We start from the raw sequence: 19,044 nt of genomic DNA, 5'->3' as shown, positions 1-19,044 counted from the left end.
TTCTCATAGTCATCCAGCTTAAAGAAGCCAACATAGATAGATGACATTTTGCTAAAGAGTACATCCCTTGCGTCATGATACGCAGAGCAGTAAAACAAGAAATTAACCTCATTTTCAATTTCGTGTAGCTCACAAACTAAGCATAGTCTTTCTTCTTCAGGGGTAGCCTTAAATCTAGTTTCTAGTGCTAAGGGAAGTGTTCCCGATCGTAGCTGAGCACACAGAGATCTTTTTTGTCTGTTCAAATCAAATTCCACATAGGGTTCAACACAGTAGCTGTCCTTTATGAGCCGATAGGTCCTTAGTTTTGGTTTATGCCACAGGTCCACAGCCCAATTATCTTTAGACAAAATAAACATGTTTCTCATAGATTCTCGGGTGTCACAAAGTAACCGGTTATGAAAGATGAATGATAGATCGTTTGATTCAAGAAGGGATTTCACTTCATTGGCCCAGGGGTGATCATGGGCAGCGTTTCCCCTACAATTTACAGGCGGCGCCCCCGCCAGGCCAGAAAAAGAATTGCAAAAACAAAACAAAAAATTGTTAGATTTTTTTTCTGCTCTCCCCAAAATTTCAATAAACCTTTATGGCATATTATTACAATACAGCAATACTGGTGTTGACAGTGTTGACAGTAATATAAGATGCTAAATCATTCAAAACAATAAGCATTTTGTTTTTAGGAGCATTGTGCATTGTGCCAGCGTGCGCCGCTGTTCCAAAACATGTCAATGTGTGTCGTTGCCTGGGAAATGCACATCCCATAATACAACTGTTCGCATCGCATCCCATAATAGTATGATGATACTTGGGGATGCCATTGCGAACATAGATGCGGACAGGTTAGCTCAAAGTTTAGCGTCGCCAGCGAGGTACGTTTCGAAATCCCTCCAGGCCTGACATTTTTTCTAGGGGAAACACTGATCATGGGCGCTCTCCCAATTAAATATCTTTACCTAAACACCTAAATATAACAACCAGATACCTCAACGTGTCTGAAAGCGATGTAAACAGGTCAATGGGCCACTTCCAAAAGGACTAACCCAATGAGTGAGCTGGGGCACACAAAGTCACTTAAATAAATTTAATAAAGGTACAAAACTGACATTTCGACGCGCACTGCGTCTTCTTCAGAGTCAAAAAAAGACTCTGAAGAAGACGCAGTGCGCGTCGAAACGTCAGTTTTGTACCTTTATTAAATTTATTTAAGTGACTTCGTGTGCTCCAGCTCACTCATTGGGTTAGTCCTTTTGGAAGTGGCCCATTGACCTGTTTACATTGTTTTGTCCTGTTCTGAGAGCACCGACCTCCCTCTGTGGAGGGGTTGAAGCGCAGGAGATTCCTTCTACAGTGTCTGAAAGCGATTTGATGTAGCAGCAAATGAATGATCAAACACAGCAGAGAAATTAACTATGTCCATTCAATTCTATTGAGACGAGCGAGCAGAAGCATAATCAGCTGTTCACAGCTATTGCTGCCCAAGAGCTGAAGAGGTGCCAGAGGATGTAACACGCCCTCTGGCTTCCATGATGCCTGCCAGAGGGCGTGTTACATCACCTGAAAGTCCTCCGCTGAAGGTGATGCTGGAAACGAGTCGTAGCATAATTAGTCTCGCTGGCCAGCCTCCAGGTCTCCATAACTGGGATAAGCCCTCCCCTGCTCAACTCTGCTCTCCCATTCGAGCGACTGTTTCGGTGGCAGCCGGATGTCCGCCCCCCGGCTCATTACAAGCTCTGTCATTGGCTCCGAGCATGTCAATCAGAGCGGCTTCCGCTCCCTCCTCCCTGTGTGTCGCTGTAAATAGTGCCCTGCCGCCTCAGTGAAAACAACAACGCTAACTAGCTAGCGAGCTAACGGCAGAAATCTACACGCTAGCTCGTTGCTACACGCTGAAAACGGCAAATTGGATTGTTGGAAACTATTTTCCAAGGGCACTGCCGCTAAGCGCCGCCCATCGCAAAAATACCACTATGGAGACCTGCGGCGGCAGACTCCTCGGACGGAAGGGAGAAGAGGCTGAAGGGAGAGGAGGCTGAAGGGAGAGGAGGCTGAAGGGAGAGGAGGCTGAAGGGAGAGGAGGCTGAAGGGAGAGGAGGCTGGCCAGCGAGACTATAGCATAATAGGGCTGTAACTAACGATTATTTTCATTGACGATTCATCTGTTGATTATCTTCTGGATTCATCGCTTAGTTGTTTGGTCTAGAAAATGTCAGAAACTTTTGAAAAATGTGTGTCAGTGTTTCCCAAAGCCCAATGATGACTTCCTCAATGTCTCGTCTTGCACATAACCCAAAGATATTCAGTGTAGTGCCCAGGATTAAAGAAACCACATTTCACATTTAAGAAGCTGGAATCAGAAAATTAACTTTTCTTCTTAAAAACGATTCGACGGATTAATCGATTATCAAAAAAGTTGGCGATTAATTTAAAGGTTGACAACTAATTAATTGTTGCAGCTCTATAGCATAATATAAGTGTCTCTGAGTGACTGTAGAGCCACCATGTTCCTGATAGCACAATGTGGCTAATGAACTGGTTTACCACTACCGTAAATTCCGGACTATAAGGCGCACCGGTATATAAGCCGCAGCAGCAAAATTTACTGTTTTTTACATATATAAGCCGCACCGGACTATAAGCCGCGGGTGTTTTGATGTTTAATTACCATATGTAAGGGTTCGTGCACAGAGAGGAATGTCGGGAAAGAGATGGCTGTTTGGGGAAGCTCCCATTTATTAACATTTCAACAAAATCAGCATTACGGTAGGCTACTATAAGAAGCTCCCATTTATTAACATTTCAACAAAATCAGCATTACGGTAGGCTACTATAAGAAGCTCCCATTTATTAACATTTCAACAAAATAAATATAAAAAATAAAACAATAATAATAATAATAAAACAATCCTCAAAAGGATAATGTGCTGTAAACAATAAAACAATCCTCAAAAGGATAATGTGCTGTAAACAATAAAACAATTCTCAAAAGGTTAAGGTAAGGTGCAGTAAACAAATTAACTGGAAAACAATAATATAACAATCCTCAAAAGGATAAGGTGCTGTCAACAATCAAACCAGGTACCGTAATCCTTGTCTTCATCTTTTAGGTGAAGGTGCAGCAAACGGCTGTAAACAGAGTCAAAGTCAAGTCACTAATCCTCGTCTTCCTCTTCTTCCTCCGTACTGAAACCAGCAAAGTCCTCAACTTCAGTGTCGGAAACGAACAGGTTCAGGGTGGCTTCGTCAACCACTCTCCTCTCTCCTTCGTTGTCACTCTCAAAACCAAGGAACTCCTCTTCGTCACTGTCGGTGTCGGAATCGAACAGCCTCTGAAGGCGCCCAGCTGTGCCGGCGTCATCATCACGCAGCAGTCCAGCCTTTCGGAACCCGTTGGTGATCGTGGATGTTTTCACACTCCTCCACGCTGTCAGGACCCACTGGCAAACTTGAGCGAAAGTTGCTTTTCGCATGCGACCAGTTTTGGTGAATGATTTATCGCCGCTCGTCATCCACGCCTCCCACTCAACGCGTAGTGCCACTTTGAACGCACGATTGACACTGATGTCAAGTGGCTGCAGATGCTTCGTTGTGCCCCCAGGAATCACAGCTGGAATGGAGTTTGTGGTCTTGATGGCTGCTTTCACGGAATCTGTTATATGAGCCCTCATGCTGTCGAGAACGAGCAGAGCTTTTTTTTGCCGAAAGAATCCTCCAGGGCGCTTGACGTAGCACTCAGCCAGCCACTCCTTCATGACACTTTCCATCATCCACCCTTTCTTGTTGACTCTGAGGCATATCCCACTGGGAATTTTCTCTTTCGGCATCGTAATCCGCTTAAAAATCACCATTGGCGGCAGCTTTACTCCAGATGCTGTGCAGGCCAGAACACAAGTGAAATTCGTTCTCTCGTGCCCAGTGGTTCTCAATGTGATCGACGATTCACCTTTCTTGTTAACAGTCCGAGTGAGTGGCAGGTCGAACGTCAAAGGCACTTCATCCATATTTATGATCTGCTCCGGTTCGATGGAATATTCCTTGATCTTCCTTTGTGTGAATTCGCCGAAGTTTGTGATTTTCTCCTGGTAGTCGGGAGGGAGTTGCTGGCACACAGTCGTCCTCGCCCTGACGGACAGTCCCTTTCGTCTCATGAATCGGAAGCACCAAGATGGCCCACCTCTGAAATGTTCAATTTTCATTTCGGTGGCGACTGTTTTGGCCTTCAGTCGGATCTGCACCGTGGAAACTCCTCGGCCGTCTGCTCTCTGGGTCAACACCCAATCTTCAAGGAAATCTTCAAGTTCGGGCCATCTGCTTTTATGACCTCTGAAGGACTTTTTGGTCTTCTTGCACTGAGACAGTTCCTCCTGCTGCGCCTTCCAACGCCTCACCATTGACTCATTGATGCTCAGGGTACGCGCTGCTGCTCTGTTTCCCTCTTTTAATGCGAGATTGACTGCTTTCAACTTGAAAGCTGCGTCGTGTGAATTTCTGCGTACCTTCCCCATGGTAAGTGAGAGACTGCTCGTCTTGTTGTGATTCCGGGCTGCTGATGAACTTTGAACCGGTAGGAGTAACCGGTTGATTTCCGCCAATGATGTCAAGTCTTTCATACACAAAGGCAATTCAAGGTGCTTTACAAAAAAATAATCGAAAAAACAAGCAGCAAAGCAATGCACATAAAATGTGCTGATGAAGCTGTGTAACCTGTAAAATCCATCGATTTTGGAGGTCACCGAGTGGCCGTTTGCTTACCGTAATTACCATATGTAAGGGTTCACGCACAGAGGGGATTGTTGGCTGTTTGAGGAAGCTCCCATTTACCGTATTACCGTAACATTTCAACAAAACAACATAACACAACACCACCTTTGTTTATTTTTACAGTGCACACAGTGTCCGCGGTGTGGTGAAAAGAGGGCAAGAGAGGAAATTAAAACAGAAGTGGATTTATAGTTAGAAAGAGTGCTAAAAAAGAGAGATTTTATTTGTATTTTTTTTTTTTTTTTCTGAAAAAATCCATAGATAAGCCGCACCGTTATATAAGCCGCAGGGCCAAAAAACGGGGGAAAAGCCGCGGCTTATAGTCCGGAATTTACGGTACTCAATTATCATCAACACTGGATTTAACCCAGGGCTACTTGGCAGACTTCCTACAAAGGCAGGTATGGCATCTGGGATACTACTTGCCATGTGAGCAAGTGCGCCTCCTGGTGGGAAAAATCAGGCAGCAGCCAAACACCGCCTGTCTGAGACCCGAGACCAAAAAGGAGAAGAGGCAGTCTTTGGGGCTGGTGACCTCCTATAGGAGATCCACAACAGGCTTGTCTGAGTAGACCAGCAACAGTACCTGACTGACCTCTTTCACACATGCAGCCTATCACTGAAAAGTCAAGGGACATTTCCAGCATGGGCTCACGTCACGTGTGAATGGGAGCAGGGATCGATATCCAGGGAAATTCTGTACCACCAATTTCCCCACCTCAAGACCAAGTAACATTTCAGGGGAAATCCCTGCACGGCTGTGGTGTGAATGAAGCCCCCCGTGCCCCAACTATCCCAGCATTGCCATTAGGGCTGTGAATCTTCACTGGCCTCACGATTCGATTACGATTCATCTGTCAACGATTCGATTTGTTTCGATTCCACGATGCATCACGATGCACCTCGATACAGCTCAAAGTATCGCAGCTCCAAGTATCACATCCTCAATTTTCTATATTATTACTGCACATGGCTACTTTTTCATCAATTAATACAAGCAGTCAGATAAATATCAAGTCCCTTTTTTTACTTAGAAAGTGCTCTAAAATCTGAATGTCAACATAAATTTAAACATAAAGATTCAACGATTCATCTGTCAACGATTTGATTCAATTCGATTCACACGTCCGCATTTCGATGCATCGATTAAACGATACATTTTTGACACCTCTAATTGCCATTGCATTTGAGAAAAGGCGTGAGACAGAAATGTTCCTGAACGTAGTGGTGCATGTGTGAATAGTGAAAATCGCTGCGGTGCCTGAAAGGTTATCCCAGTAATTTACATTTAACTATGTGTGAAAGAGCCTTTGGACCGTGGTGAGATGGTGGTCAGGGTCAGTGGCCTCCTGTCCATCCTGCACACACACCTCATCCTCCTGGTGTTCCAACACCACCTCGCACTTCTCATCCTGCACACACACCTCATCCTCCTGGTGTTCCAACACCACCTCGCACTTCTCATCCTGCACACACACCTCATCCTCCTGGTGTTCCAACACCACCTCGCACTTCTCATCCTGCACACACACCTCATCCTCCTCGTGTTCCAACACCACCTCGCACTTCTCATCCTGCACACACACCTCATCCTCCTGGTGTTCCAACACCACCTCGCACTTCTCATCCTGCACACACACCTCATCCTCCTGGTGTTCCAACACCACCTCGCACTTCTCATCCTGCACACACACCTCATCCTCCTGGTGTTCCAACACCACCTCGCACTTCTCATCCTGCACACACACCTCATCCTCCTGGTGTTCCAACACCACCTCGCACTTCTCATCCTGCACACACACCTCATCCTCCTGGTGTTCCAACACCACCTCGCACTTCCCGGACGCTCCCAGACACATACTGCAAAACACACTGAGAGCCTCTCATTTGCTTTCGCTGTAAGCAGTTTGTCAGTTTGTCATCAGATAGCGTTGGGTAGTAGTTCATTCTCATCTCAGTCACATCTCCATCTCAGCGGACAGAGTGGCTTTTGTAGAGTCAGTTGATAACACCTCTGGCCGGGGGACGTGACTTTGGAGTGAGGTGAGTCAGGTAGCAGGTGAAAGGCTTCCACAGACCTGGTCCAGTGGTCAGAGAGCAGTTTGAGAAAGTTAAAGTCTAACTTCTCCCTTCACTTTATCCTCCCGTCCAGCCTGACGTGGACAGAACAGAGGTGCATCTAATTTGTCCTAACTGCCTTTAAAAGGAGCACGCCAACATTTTGGGAGATTTGCCTATTTGTCATATTCCCGATAGTAAGAGGAGAAGAGAGAGGCCTTTCTCTTCCCTGTGCGTGCAGTAGAAAGTAGCCCTGTGCTGCTCCTGCTAGTGCTAACAACTACAATGGTAGTAAATAAACGCTACACCAGCCTACCGCCGTACAGTTACCAAAAATTACACATTCCAACAGTGCCTAAAACACTCATATGTACATGTTGTGACGCCATGAAATCATAATCCAAAGTTACGGGAAACGGTCAATTTCCAAGTAAATGCATACCAGGAAGTACTGATGACGGCACACAGCGCATACACCTCAGTCAATGCGGAAGTAACTTTGGTTCCGCCACATTAGTTCTGGCTATGGATTTACTTGGAAAAAGACCATTGAAAAGCACAACGGGTTTTTCCGCAGAGAAATACATATAGCTTCTTTTTTTTTGGGGGGGGGGGGGGGTATGTGTGTGTGTGCATGTGTGTGTGTGGGGGGGGGGGGGGGGGGAAGGGGTGGTCAATATTGGGCAAAACCACTTCTGTGGTAGTTCCCGCTACAATAGGTGTCTCACATTTTGCCATGACGACACACACACACACACACCCACACACACACACACACACACACACACACACACACACACACACCCAAGCACACACACACACACAAACACGCACACGCACACGCACGCACACGCACACACGCACGCACACGCACACACACACACGCACGGTGAAAACAACAGCAGCCGTCGCGGCTGGTATTGACAGCCTATCTCAACTTTACCCTACTTCTCAAAGTAAGGAGGAAGTGAGGAGAAACTCTTATACTCTATATACCCGGTAGCATCCGTAGAGTCGCATGATACTGAATGGAGCTAGGAAACAAGTCTTTCTTTGGATTAGATCACAAAAAATGACTTAGGCTACTGTGTAGTTTACTATGCAGAAAAGAGCAGCAAACTGAAAACAAGTCCAGATCTAAAAGTAGCTGATGATTGAGACAGAAGATGGAGATGTCTGACATTCACATCTACGAAGATCCACTGGAAACAGAGGAGTGTCGAGGAAAGAGGGAGGAGAGGGCCTCCTCCATGGTGGAGGAGAGGACAGTGGACTGTGACATCTATGAAAGTGCAGACAACTATGGGGGTCGTGACGGAAATACGGAGAACACACCACCTCAGGAGCTAGGTGAGTAACACACACACACACACACACACACACACACACACACACACACACACACACACACACACACACACACACACCATTTATTTTACATTTCGTAAAATGCTTATAAAAAATTGTTTTACTTAGTCAAACCAAACTCTATAAAAATTATTTATAAAAAAAAGTTTTGGTTGAAGTGAAATATAGCTGAATCGTTTGGTTTGACTAAGTAAAACTATTTTTATACGCATTTTACGAAATGTCTATGGGAAAATAAATGCTGGATGAAAGTCTCTGGTACGCATGCTGAAGCAGGAAGTGAGATCGACTTTGGCTCTCTATTCACTTCTTCCTACTCCTTTTCGGACATGAAATATTCATATTGATTGAGAATGTGCTGTATACTTGCTGTCAATTCAATAATTGTCTGTTCTTGTTTGGCATTTTCTTGCCTATATTTCTTTTCTCATTTTATATACATACATACATACATACATACATACATACATACATACATACATAGTCGTAGTGAGTAAGTTTGTTAAACTCACTCCCCCAGTATAAAGGCCCGTTAATCAGCTCCGCCAAGGGAGCTAGCTCTCTTGTTGGTGTGTGCTTTGGAAGCCGGAGGTCGGCGGTTCGAATTCACCCCTGGGCAAGCCCTTAACATGGGTTGCTGCAAGTACCATCAACACAACGCCATTACACACACGCACGCATGCACGCACGCACGCACGCACGCACGCACGCACACACACACACACACACACAGTACATGTAATGTATGTTCGGGGGGGATCTAATCTAATCACTTATAATACAGCAAATAACTAAAACATAACCTGGTCTGTCTTGTTCTTACAGCTGATGTTGTCCAGCCGGTGACCAAGCCCTGCAGGGTGACTACAGTGTGTCTGGTGCCGATGTGTCTTCTCCTATTGGCCGCCCTCATAGGTGTTGCGGTCCACTGTGAGCCATTCACTTCCTCTTTCACACAAGAGATTCTCACTTTCACCATCCATTTTGCATGTTTGTTTCTACCTCAATTCTACCACTGTTTTAGATTCACAGAACTGCACCTCCTTTGTGGACAAAAGCAAACTGCAGACCCTCAACAAGACTTTGTTTGAGCTCAGTTGAGTATGGCTGTCTGTCTGTCTGTCTGTCTGTCTGTCTGTCTGTCTGTCTGTCTGTCTGCCTGTCTATCTGTCTGTCTGCCTGTCTGTCTGTCTGCCTGTCTGTCTGTCTGTCTGTCTGTCTGTCTGTCTGTCTGTCTGTCTGCCTGTCTGTCTGCCTGTCTGTCTGCCTGTCTGTCTGTCTGTCTGCCTATCTGCCTGTCTGTCTGCCTGTCTGTCTGTCTGCCTATCTGCCTGCCTATCTGTCTGTCTGTCTGTCTGTCTGTCTGCCTGTCTGTCTCTTTGCATTTGCCTGAGCATGCATGTACTGTACATTTGTGTGCGTATATATTGTACTTTTATTTGCTGCTCTTAAGATCCTCTCCTCTTGCAGAGCGTTTCTGTAACGCTGAAGCTGGATGTAGATCACTCAACACCAGTTTTTACTACATTTCTGCTGATCAAAAAAGCTGGAATGGCAGCAGGCAGGACTGTCTACAGAGAGGAGCAGACCTGGTCATCATCACCAGCCAAGAAGAACAGGTAAAGGGAAAAGTGGTAAAACACACACACCCCCCCTCCCCAAGTGGTAAAAATCTCTTTAGTGTCCATTTATTTGGGCTAAATCTGTCTCACATTCCACACTTTGTTTGAGTGCTTCACAAGTGTGTGTTGATGTCATTTGTCTTTTCAATAATTCAACAGAAATTCATCAATTCCTTGAACAAGAGACCCTCCTGGATTGGTTTGAGTGACAAGGATGAGGAGGGGACCTGGAAATGGGTGGATGGCACACTTCTGAAGGGCACAGGGTAAGACATCCATTCTTCAGTCCCAGTCAGTCATCGGTGATTTGGCCTGAAAATGCATTGCGCATCTCATCTTCCACCAAGTACAATTGACTATACACCTTTTTTTTCTAAACAGGTTCTGGAAGAAAATCCAGCCCCGTAGAAAGTCCAAACAGAAGGACTGTGCTTTCACTGAGTCGTCTGCAAAACTAAACAGCTGGAATGTGGGCAAGTGTGACGCAGTGCGGTCCTGGGTCTGTGAAAAAGTGATTGATTTCTAACATTATGTGTCATCTCAAATAAAAACATATTGGGCCATATCTTACGCCCACTGCCAGTGCAAGCGTTATCTTTGCTAGTTTCTAGCACTGAAAATATCTTTTAATTCCCACTGGGTCAGTACATCACAGGACGTGTTTCAGTGAACCAGTGTTAATTATAAGAAAAAAGGGGAGATTTTGAGTGCTAGAAACTAGCAAAGATAACGCTTGCCCTTGCTCTTGCCCTTGCACTGTGCGTAAGATATGGCCCAAATTGTGACTTCACACAGAGAACGTGAAATGATCATTTTAAGGCAGAGGTTTTCAAAGTCTGAGATGGTGGGCCTCCCCCCAAACAAAGCTTGGATTCCTCGCTCAATTCCTTCCTGGATGCCTATGAGATCATGATTATGTTATTTGATCCCATAAACACTCAACAATTGAGCCAAGACAGCCTGATATTGCTGTTTGTTTGTTTGTTTCTTCAGACTAGACCAAAAAAGGTGTGAAGGCATTTATTTGTTTCTGACTGTGGGAAAGTGGGTAAAAAGTCAAATTCCCCAAAACTACTATATCTCAGAAATATCTCTTTAACCAAATCACACATATTTTTAGGATATTCCATGTGATGATCTTTTGATATTATGTCTTCTGTTCTGTTCCTTGTCCCTGTCAGACCATAATGTAAAATGTCCTCTATTTACATTGACTTTTTTTTTTAGTTGGATGATTATGAGAAACTTGAGTTGTGTTTTAAGAAAGCAACCTTCTTCATAGCTCATTTTATTTGCCAGGCCTGGGAGCAAAGGCAGAACGTTTTGTTTAGAAAGTGATGTTTTGCTGTTTCAGGAATATGCTGTGATTTAGTTGTACCACTATAGCGCTGGCTTATGTTGTAGTGTGTAGTGTGTATTTTGTTGTCTTGTAAGCCCATAAAAAAAAGTGCATGACACAATGAATAAAAACAATCAAGTAATCAATCATGAGGGAGTTTTGGGAGAGGCTCATTACATCAGTGGTTTTTGATTGATTGCATAGGCCCTGATACCATGTGTGTGTGTGTGTGTGTGTGTGTGTGTGTGCGTGCGTGTGTGTGTGTGTGTGTGTGTGTGTGTGTGTGTGTGTGTGTGTGTGTGTGTGTGTGTGTGTGTGTGTGTGTGTGTGTGTGTGTGTGTGTGCGTGTGCGTGTGCGTGTGCGTGTGTGTCAGCCTGCCTGGGCACAAATCAACCAGACAGCCTTGAATCAACATTTGTTAGTGGGACACAAAATATGGCAGGTGTTTCTTAATCCAGTTCTTGGTATTATTATTATTATTATTATTATTATTATTACCTTTATTATTATTATTATTATTATTATTATTATTATTATTATGAAAAGTAAATGAAAGGCTTTTTTTAGTATGTATCTGGGAGCGTGTGCCCGGCCGTCCGGGAAGTGAGAGGAGGCGTTGGAACACCGGGAGGATGAGGTGTGTCTTGCAGGATGGACAGAAGGTGACTGACCTTGACCATCTCCACGGTACAAACAGGAAGCCAGCCGACGTGCCTGGTTCACTCTTTCTGTATCCACATTTTTAGATATCAAATGATGATGATGATGATGATGATGATGATGATGATATAAAATAAAAAATAGTATTGGATAGTATCGGTGAAGCTTCCCCTGTCAGGTGAAAAGAAGCTGCTGGCTAACTGCCCATGTCTCGGAGGAAGCATGGAGCCAGTTTGGGCTCTCCCCAGATCGACAGAGGGTGGAGCAGCAACCAGGATAAATGAAAATGTGCACTAATGGGGGATAAAAATGGGATAAGAAATATATAAAAAAAAATATATAATATTGGAATCCATCATTACTGTTGCTCATTATTGCTGTCATGTATTGTCATATTGTAAAGAATTGGAATAACGAAGCAGCACGGAGAGGATTAGTGTCAATTATCAACCAAATTGCCAGAGCGGCTTGGCAGCGTTTAGTGAAACATTAGTGAAGCATGTGGGCCTCAGCAGCACTTGAAACAATGTTGACCGTGGCGACTTAAAGTATCAATGTTTCTCCAAGGAGGGCGGAGTCAAAATGTCTGCCAGTGCGCTGTTTAAATCACAAACAAGCCGCAGCACTCGGTGAAAATGGATGTGGAGTTCGAGTAGAACGATTTCTGGACAGCTCTGGGCAACTATATCAACACATAAAACAAGCAAAACACGTTTTGATTTAAAATGGTAATTGATATTGAAGCAGTTCTGAGTTCACCTGCAGTACCTGGGTGAATACTCGTCTCTGATTGGCCGGCAGGTGTGCATTAAAACCGTATAATGCACACTAGTGTCCTCTAGAGAGAGAGTGGCGTCAGCGGAGGACCAAAATGCGAGACTCATTAGCCAATGAACAGCCAGGAATGGGTCTCGCGCTACTTTTTGCATGCTAAAAGAAAGCTGATAATGTACAATTTGATTCAAGGAGGGGGAAAAACCCTTTCAGAGTACAACACAAACTGTCTATTTTGCTCGACAGTGCTGCTTAATCCAGGACCTTACTTCCTGGAACTCTTGAGAGTAAAAAACTGGTCCATTGGAGAGAATGGAGATGTCGGCACTCTTCTATCTACACGGCTCTGATGCACACGTAGTCCGGCCCAAGTCTAATCAGATGTTGTAAATTCATGCGCTCCCCAACCTGCACAGCTGTTTAATCAAACAGCACAGCTAACGTTATATTCAACTCGCTACCTCAGCTTCTCTGAGCTGAGCGGACTAGCTTCCCTGCACCACACCAGCTCGTATCCAAGGTTCGTCCTATTTACTGGAACAGCGAACAACGTTTCCATTGCATGAGAAGCCGACGGGATGGTTTACGCTTGTTCCAGGTATTAGTCAGTCCCCCAAGTGTTGCTAGGTAAACATGAGTTATGGCTGGTTAAAAAAAGTAAGGTTTTGATTGCTAAACTTGCACCAAAAATTCACAAATGCTTTCATTTCATATTGCTGGCAAATGACCATGGTATAAGCGCGATAATCAACTCCCCGGTGTGCGTTATACGATTTTAATGCACTTCGCGGAGACAACCACCCTCCGCCGCCCGCATCCCTTGCACATTCCCTGTCAACACGGCCCCGCATGGCGACACCTGCTGGCCTGGGAGTGTTACTGCCACAGTATCATCACCAGCGAGGCCGTCGGTCGGCTCGCACTCCACTACCGTCGCATGCTCTCTGACCTCCGTCTCCTCGCCCTGAGAGCAGAGCTGAAGTGTTGCCTCAACACGTTTTTGCTGCCGGCTTTGTCTGTCTTCGCCTGTGGCTTTCGGGGGGCACCACAGCCCACTTGTGGCTGGATTAGTGGCTAGGTGCCAGTGTTGGCGGCTTGCCCGGGCTGCAGATCTACAGGGACTTCCCTGTTTTCCACTCCACTGTCACAGAGCTCCGTCAGCGCCTGGCTTTGTACTCGACCGGTTCGTTTGGCTCGCATTCGGCATAATATTCTCAAGGAAGAAAAAAACAAACTAATCACACAGACTTCTTGGACCCTGTTGCGCCACAGTTGTCCGATGGATTTTTCACATAACCTGTGATGACCAGAATAGAACGCTACCTTCTGACCTATCTGGGTAAACGAACAGCACTGCATTGTAAAATGATGTGAAAACGGTGGATTAAAGGAACACTCTGCCCATTTTCAACCAGCTTTGTATCATTAGAACATCAGTAGTATATCAGAAAACTGTAAACGGTTTTGAAGTCTGTCATTTAATTTGACAGTTATTGAGTGTTAAAGTGTGGACCAGTGACATCACTGGTCCACACTAACTCAAATTAATAACTCATTAACTCAAATCAACTCTCAATAACTGTCAAACTAGATGAATGATGAATAGTTTGACAGTTATTGAGAGTTGATTTGAGTTAATGAGTCCACACTCACTGGTCCACACTTTAACACTCAATAACTGTCAAATTAAATGACAGACTACAAAACCGTTTACAGTTTTCTGATATACTACTGATGTTCTAATGATACAAAGCTGGTTGAAAATGGGCGGAGTGTTCCTTTAACTTAATCAAAGAAATACTTTCAACGATCGCGTTCATGTTCACTGCGCTAATATGGTCAGATGCACTTCACTGCACTGCACTGCTATAAGTCAGCCCTAATTGTACAATTTATAAGAAGCAGCACTTTAAAGTGGCAAGGAGGATAATCCATTGCTCACTGAGGGACACATAAACAAAGCTGTAGGCTAGTTCTCAGAAAAAGGTCCAGACAGGGACAGAGGGGGGGTGGGGGGAGCCTTTCCCATGTCTGGACCTTACAGTTGTATTAAGATGAAGCATGGCGCTGATTCCTGGGCAGTGTTGGTCAAGTTACTTGGGAAATGTAATTAGTTACTGATTACTGATTACTCCCCAAAAAAGTAATAAAAGCTACTTTACTGATGACTTTTTTCCAAAGTAATTACTTACATTACTAGTTACGTTACTAGTTACTTTTTCATTCTTTTTTTCAAGTTTTCTTTTCTTTTGCAACTGAATCCACTTTATTGGAACGAAATACAGAAGTCGTGCAATCGGCCAAACTGCACATTGCAGCCTGTCAAACCTGAAGTGATGGGATACAGGATGTACCGTAAATTCCGGACTATAAGCCGCACCGGTGTATAAGCCGCACCTGCAAAGTTGACTGTTTTTTACATATATAAGCCGCACCGGACTATAAGCCGCGGGTGTTTTAATGTTTTTTTTTTTTTTTTTTTTTTTTTATTAATTGTGTTTTAATGTTTAATTACCATATGTAAGGGTTCATGCACAGAGGGGATTGTCGGGAAAGAGATGGCTGTTTGAGGAAGCTCCCATTTATTAACATTTCAACAAAACAACATAACACAACACCACCTGTGTTTCTTTTTTACAGTGCACACAGTGTCATACAGTGTCATACAGTGTGGTGAAAAGAGGGCAAGAGAGGAAATTAAAACAGAAGTGGATTTATAGTTAGAAAGAGTGCTAAAAAAGAGAGATTTTTTTTTTTTTTTTTTTTTTGGAAAAAATCCATAGATAAGCCGCACCGTTATATAAGCCGCAGGGGCCAAAAAAGGCCAAAAAACGGGAAAAAAGGTGCGGCTTATAGTCCGGAATTTACGGTATATATTTATACAAGCAATAGTCTCTCCTGGGTTTTTCTTATGTTTTTTTTCTGCATAAATAAAGTAACTCGGCATTACTTGGATTAGTAACTGTAATATAATTACTGTTTTGGAAATTGTAACGCCTTATATTACTTAGTTACTGAAAAAGTAATCAGATTACAGTAACGCGTTATTAAGTAACAGGTTACTTCCCAACACTGTTCCTGGGTATTTGGCTTTGCACACAGGGCTGTGTCAACCTTTTCCAAAACCGTTCCCATAACCTGTATATATATATTGGTCCTATATATAAGTTATATATAAGTCTTTTATATATATATATATATATATATATATATATATATATATATATATATATATATATATATATATATATATATATATATATACAATATATATATATACATATATATATACTGTATATATATATATATTATTGCTTTAGACGTAATTATAGAAAGCAATTAAGCTAAGCTATATACAATATATATATATATATATATATATATATATATATATATATATATTATATAATATATAATATATGAAAACAAAGGCTCTGGGAGAGTTAGCTGAGCTGGTGACGCAGCTCGGCTAAAAGATCGACGGAGGACGAGGAAATAGAGAATGACGTGCAGAGAGACAAGGGCCAGGCAGAGATATTGTGCCATGGCTTCAAGAGCCAGGATGAACTCTAAAGTGGATAGTGAACATAAGCAGATCTTACCCCTCACACTGGTATTCTAAGCGTCAGGACCACCCTTCCAAAGTTCCCAGTATCTGTAATATCGAATAGTTGGCAATAACAGCCCCTGCCTGCCTGTGTTCTGGCTGACTCGCCGGCACACATGGAGTCATCGTAGTGAAGCGTTTCCAGGTTTCCAGGTTTCGGCAGTCCGGGCGGCTGCGCCACATTCGCCACATGAGGCTCCTGGAGCGAAGCCCTCGCGACAACATTCTTTGGGGGGCTTCCCTGCGCGTTTGCTAGGAGATAAACACAGCAACCGTGGCGAGGCTATTTTTACTGCGGTTACACCATTGCCCCTATCCTCTTTCTCAGAAGAGGAATGCGTTTCGCTGTCATCTACGCACACAATAACCTGAGTCAGCCCACCCGCTGTCACCTCTCTGCATCTCTCTGCCCCCGCTCGCTCTCAAACACACGCATGTCCAACTGAGATTTACACCTCTCTTTGTTTCAGGTTTCTCAACTGAGGCTGCTTGTACTCCGATACTCGCTCATCTCGATTTAGGGCTGGGTATCGTTTAACAAAAATAACAATAACCAGTACCAATAAAAGTGATACCCTTAAAGTGATACTGATATACCACTAAGAGTACTTCATTGAAGTTCATTCAATACTTTCTTTTTTTAACGTTTTGATTGGATTGGCATCTCGGCACACTAAACTGCCAATTCCGTCACATACACCGCACTCCACTTCACCATCACAGACTGTATGGGTTGCAGTGTGGGTGGGCCAATCACATGTCGCATTACACCGAAGAACGCTTGCGGTGATTGGCTGCGAGCAAAACCATACAAATAGTCATTTATTTTCTAGATCTGTGTACAAGAAGGATCATATACAGCTATCGTTTGACTGGAGAAGTTTCGACACTAAGGCCATGTTCACATTACAGGCAAATGCGATTTGCTGCTTAAGTCGTTAATCATCATTATCTTGATTGGTTTCACAAATCTGATTTGGGAGTGTGTCCACGCACTGTCACAAATCCGATTTGGGCAAGTGTTCAAGTCGGATCTGTGTGTCCAGATACAAATTTGGGCCAATGAGCCAACATACAATGTTTCTGGCAGTGTTTGCATGTCTGCTCTCTGCTCTTCAAGTCCCCGCCCCCTGCAAAAGACACTCTCAAATCTGATTTGGGTGATCAGCGCGTCCAGACTGAAGTCACATCAGTCGAAAGCAGAATGGAAACTACCCTTTTTATTATTATTTATTTTATTATTACTTTTTTGGGACAAGTGACACGAATCAGACTTGGAGCATCCAGAGACTCATAAAACCAATCTGGATAGAATCATAAATAGGTCTGGTCATTAAAGTTCACAAATCAGATTTGGCCTCCTAGTCTGAACATGGCCTAAGACAGAGGTTCTCAAATGTTTTTCAGCCAAGGACCCCTTACAAGATAGAAAATATACCGGGGACCCCCTCATTCTGATTTGTGATTTTGGGCTAAGCTTAATTGTTTCCACGGTAATGTGCTTGACTTTTATTTTGATAGGTTTGTTATTAGAATGTAATCCATGAACCATTTTAGATTTAAAGCATAAACTATTTTCGTTGAACTATGAAGAGTTTGCAAAAAATATATATATATATTTTTTTTTTATTACATTACATTTACATTACGTCATTTAGCAGACACTTTTGTTTTGTCCAAAGCGACTTACAATATCACAATTAGAAAACCACTATGCAACACAATCAATGGCATCCAAGATATTTTGATAGACTAGCACCATGTAGGAAGTAGTTTGAGAAGGAATAATTAACATGTAGTATTTTATTTTTTAATAAAAAAAAAAAAAAAAAAAAAAAATTTTTACTTGAAAACTTTTCGCGGACCCCCTGGCAAAGTGCCACGGACCCCTGGTGGTCCGCGGACCCCCATTTGAGAACCACTGGCCTAAGATACCCAGCTCTAATCACGATTAGACTCACACAAATGAAATAAAAGTGAATTTGTCCTTTCTGATTCAGGAGCTCTCCATTCCTGAATCTGTTTCGCTCCATAAAGTTTTATGTCAATTCAAAATGATTGTATGATTCTAACACAACATTTCAAATTGATACTCCATTGTGGAAGAAAACGTGTTGCTCAGAGGTGAACTCTCAGCGTATCATTAATCTTTCAGCTGAAGTCAAAAATGGAAAGATGAAAGGGGGATTCAACCTTGAGTGCATGAAGTGTTGGGGAAAATTGCAGCTGGAAAATGGTCATAATTTAGGCTTGAACTCACAGACGTCTGGCCCATTATTGCTTTAGACGTAATTATAGAAAGCAATTAAGCTAAGCTACACATCTTTCTCCCTTTGAACAGAGATTTATCCAGCCTTTACGGCACCTTATTTTATCCTTTCGAAACAGACTTGTTTCAATGCTAAAGCTTTCAAGAGTGGCTGAGAATAGCGACCAAATGAACTCGGCGGGAAACAAAACACAAACTACAGCTCACCTTTGTAAGACAGATGCACCCTGGGAGCTGCACGGGAGTAACCATGGCAACGGTAGACACAACAGGCCAGGAGGAGGAGGAGGAGGGCGGCCTGGCTGGTCTGCATGGCAGTGACAGCAGAGGTAACCTTTGGCTCCTTGCACAAGGAGAGAGGAGAAAACGTTTCAAAGGCAGTGCAGATTAACCAACTATATATAATTATATATATATATATATATATATATATATATATATATATATATATATATATATATATATATATATATATATATATATATACATATATATATAATTCCCCCGCATCCACATTGCATCCAACACCGGTGTAGAAGGCACACCGTTATTAGACTCTGTGTCTTGTTTTCTGTCAGTCAG

General features: G+C 43.3%; 1 protein-coding gene across 1 annotated transcript in view; it reads right to left on the bottom strand.

The window, feature by feature from the left end:
- sema3gb (sema domain, immunoglobulin domain (Ig), short basic domain, secreted, (semaphorin) 3Gb) overlaps window positions 1-18,775 on the bottom strand; it is a gene marked incomplete at both ends in the record, with an annotated part of 37,098 nt that extends 18,323 nt beyond the window's left edge. The window contains one exon of the mRNA XM_083656940.1: window positions 18,670-18,775. Within this exon, the coding sequence (XP_083513066.1) occupies window positions 18,670-18,775 (106 nt within the window). The remainder of the gene's footprint in view (window positions 1-18,669) is intronic.
- Window positions 18,776-19,044: the final 269 nt, after the last annotated feature.

The sequence above is a fragment of the Poromitra crassiceps genome, assembly GCF_964638095.1.
Source record: "Poromitra crassiceps genome assembly, chromosome: 20".
Taxonomy (NCBI): domain Eukaryota; kingdom Metazoa; phylum Chordata; class Actinopteri; order Beryciformes; family Melamphaidae; genus Poromitra; species Poromitra crassiceps.
This window is presented reverse-complemented; position numbering and strand designations above follow the sequence as displayed.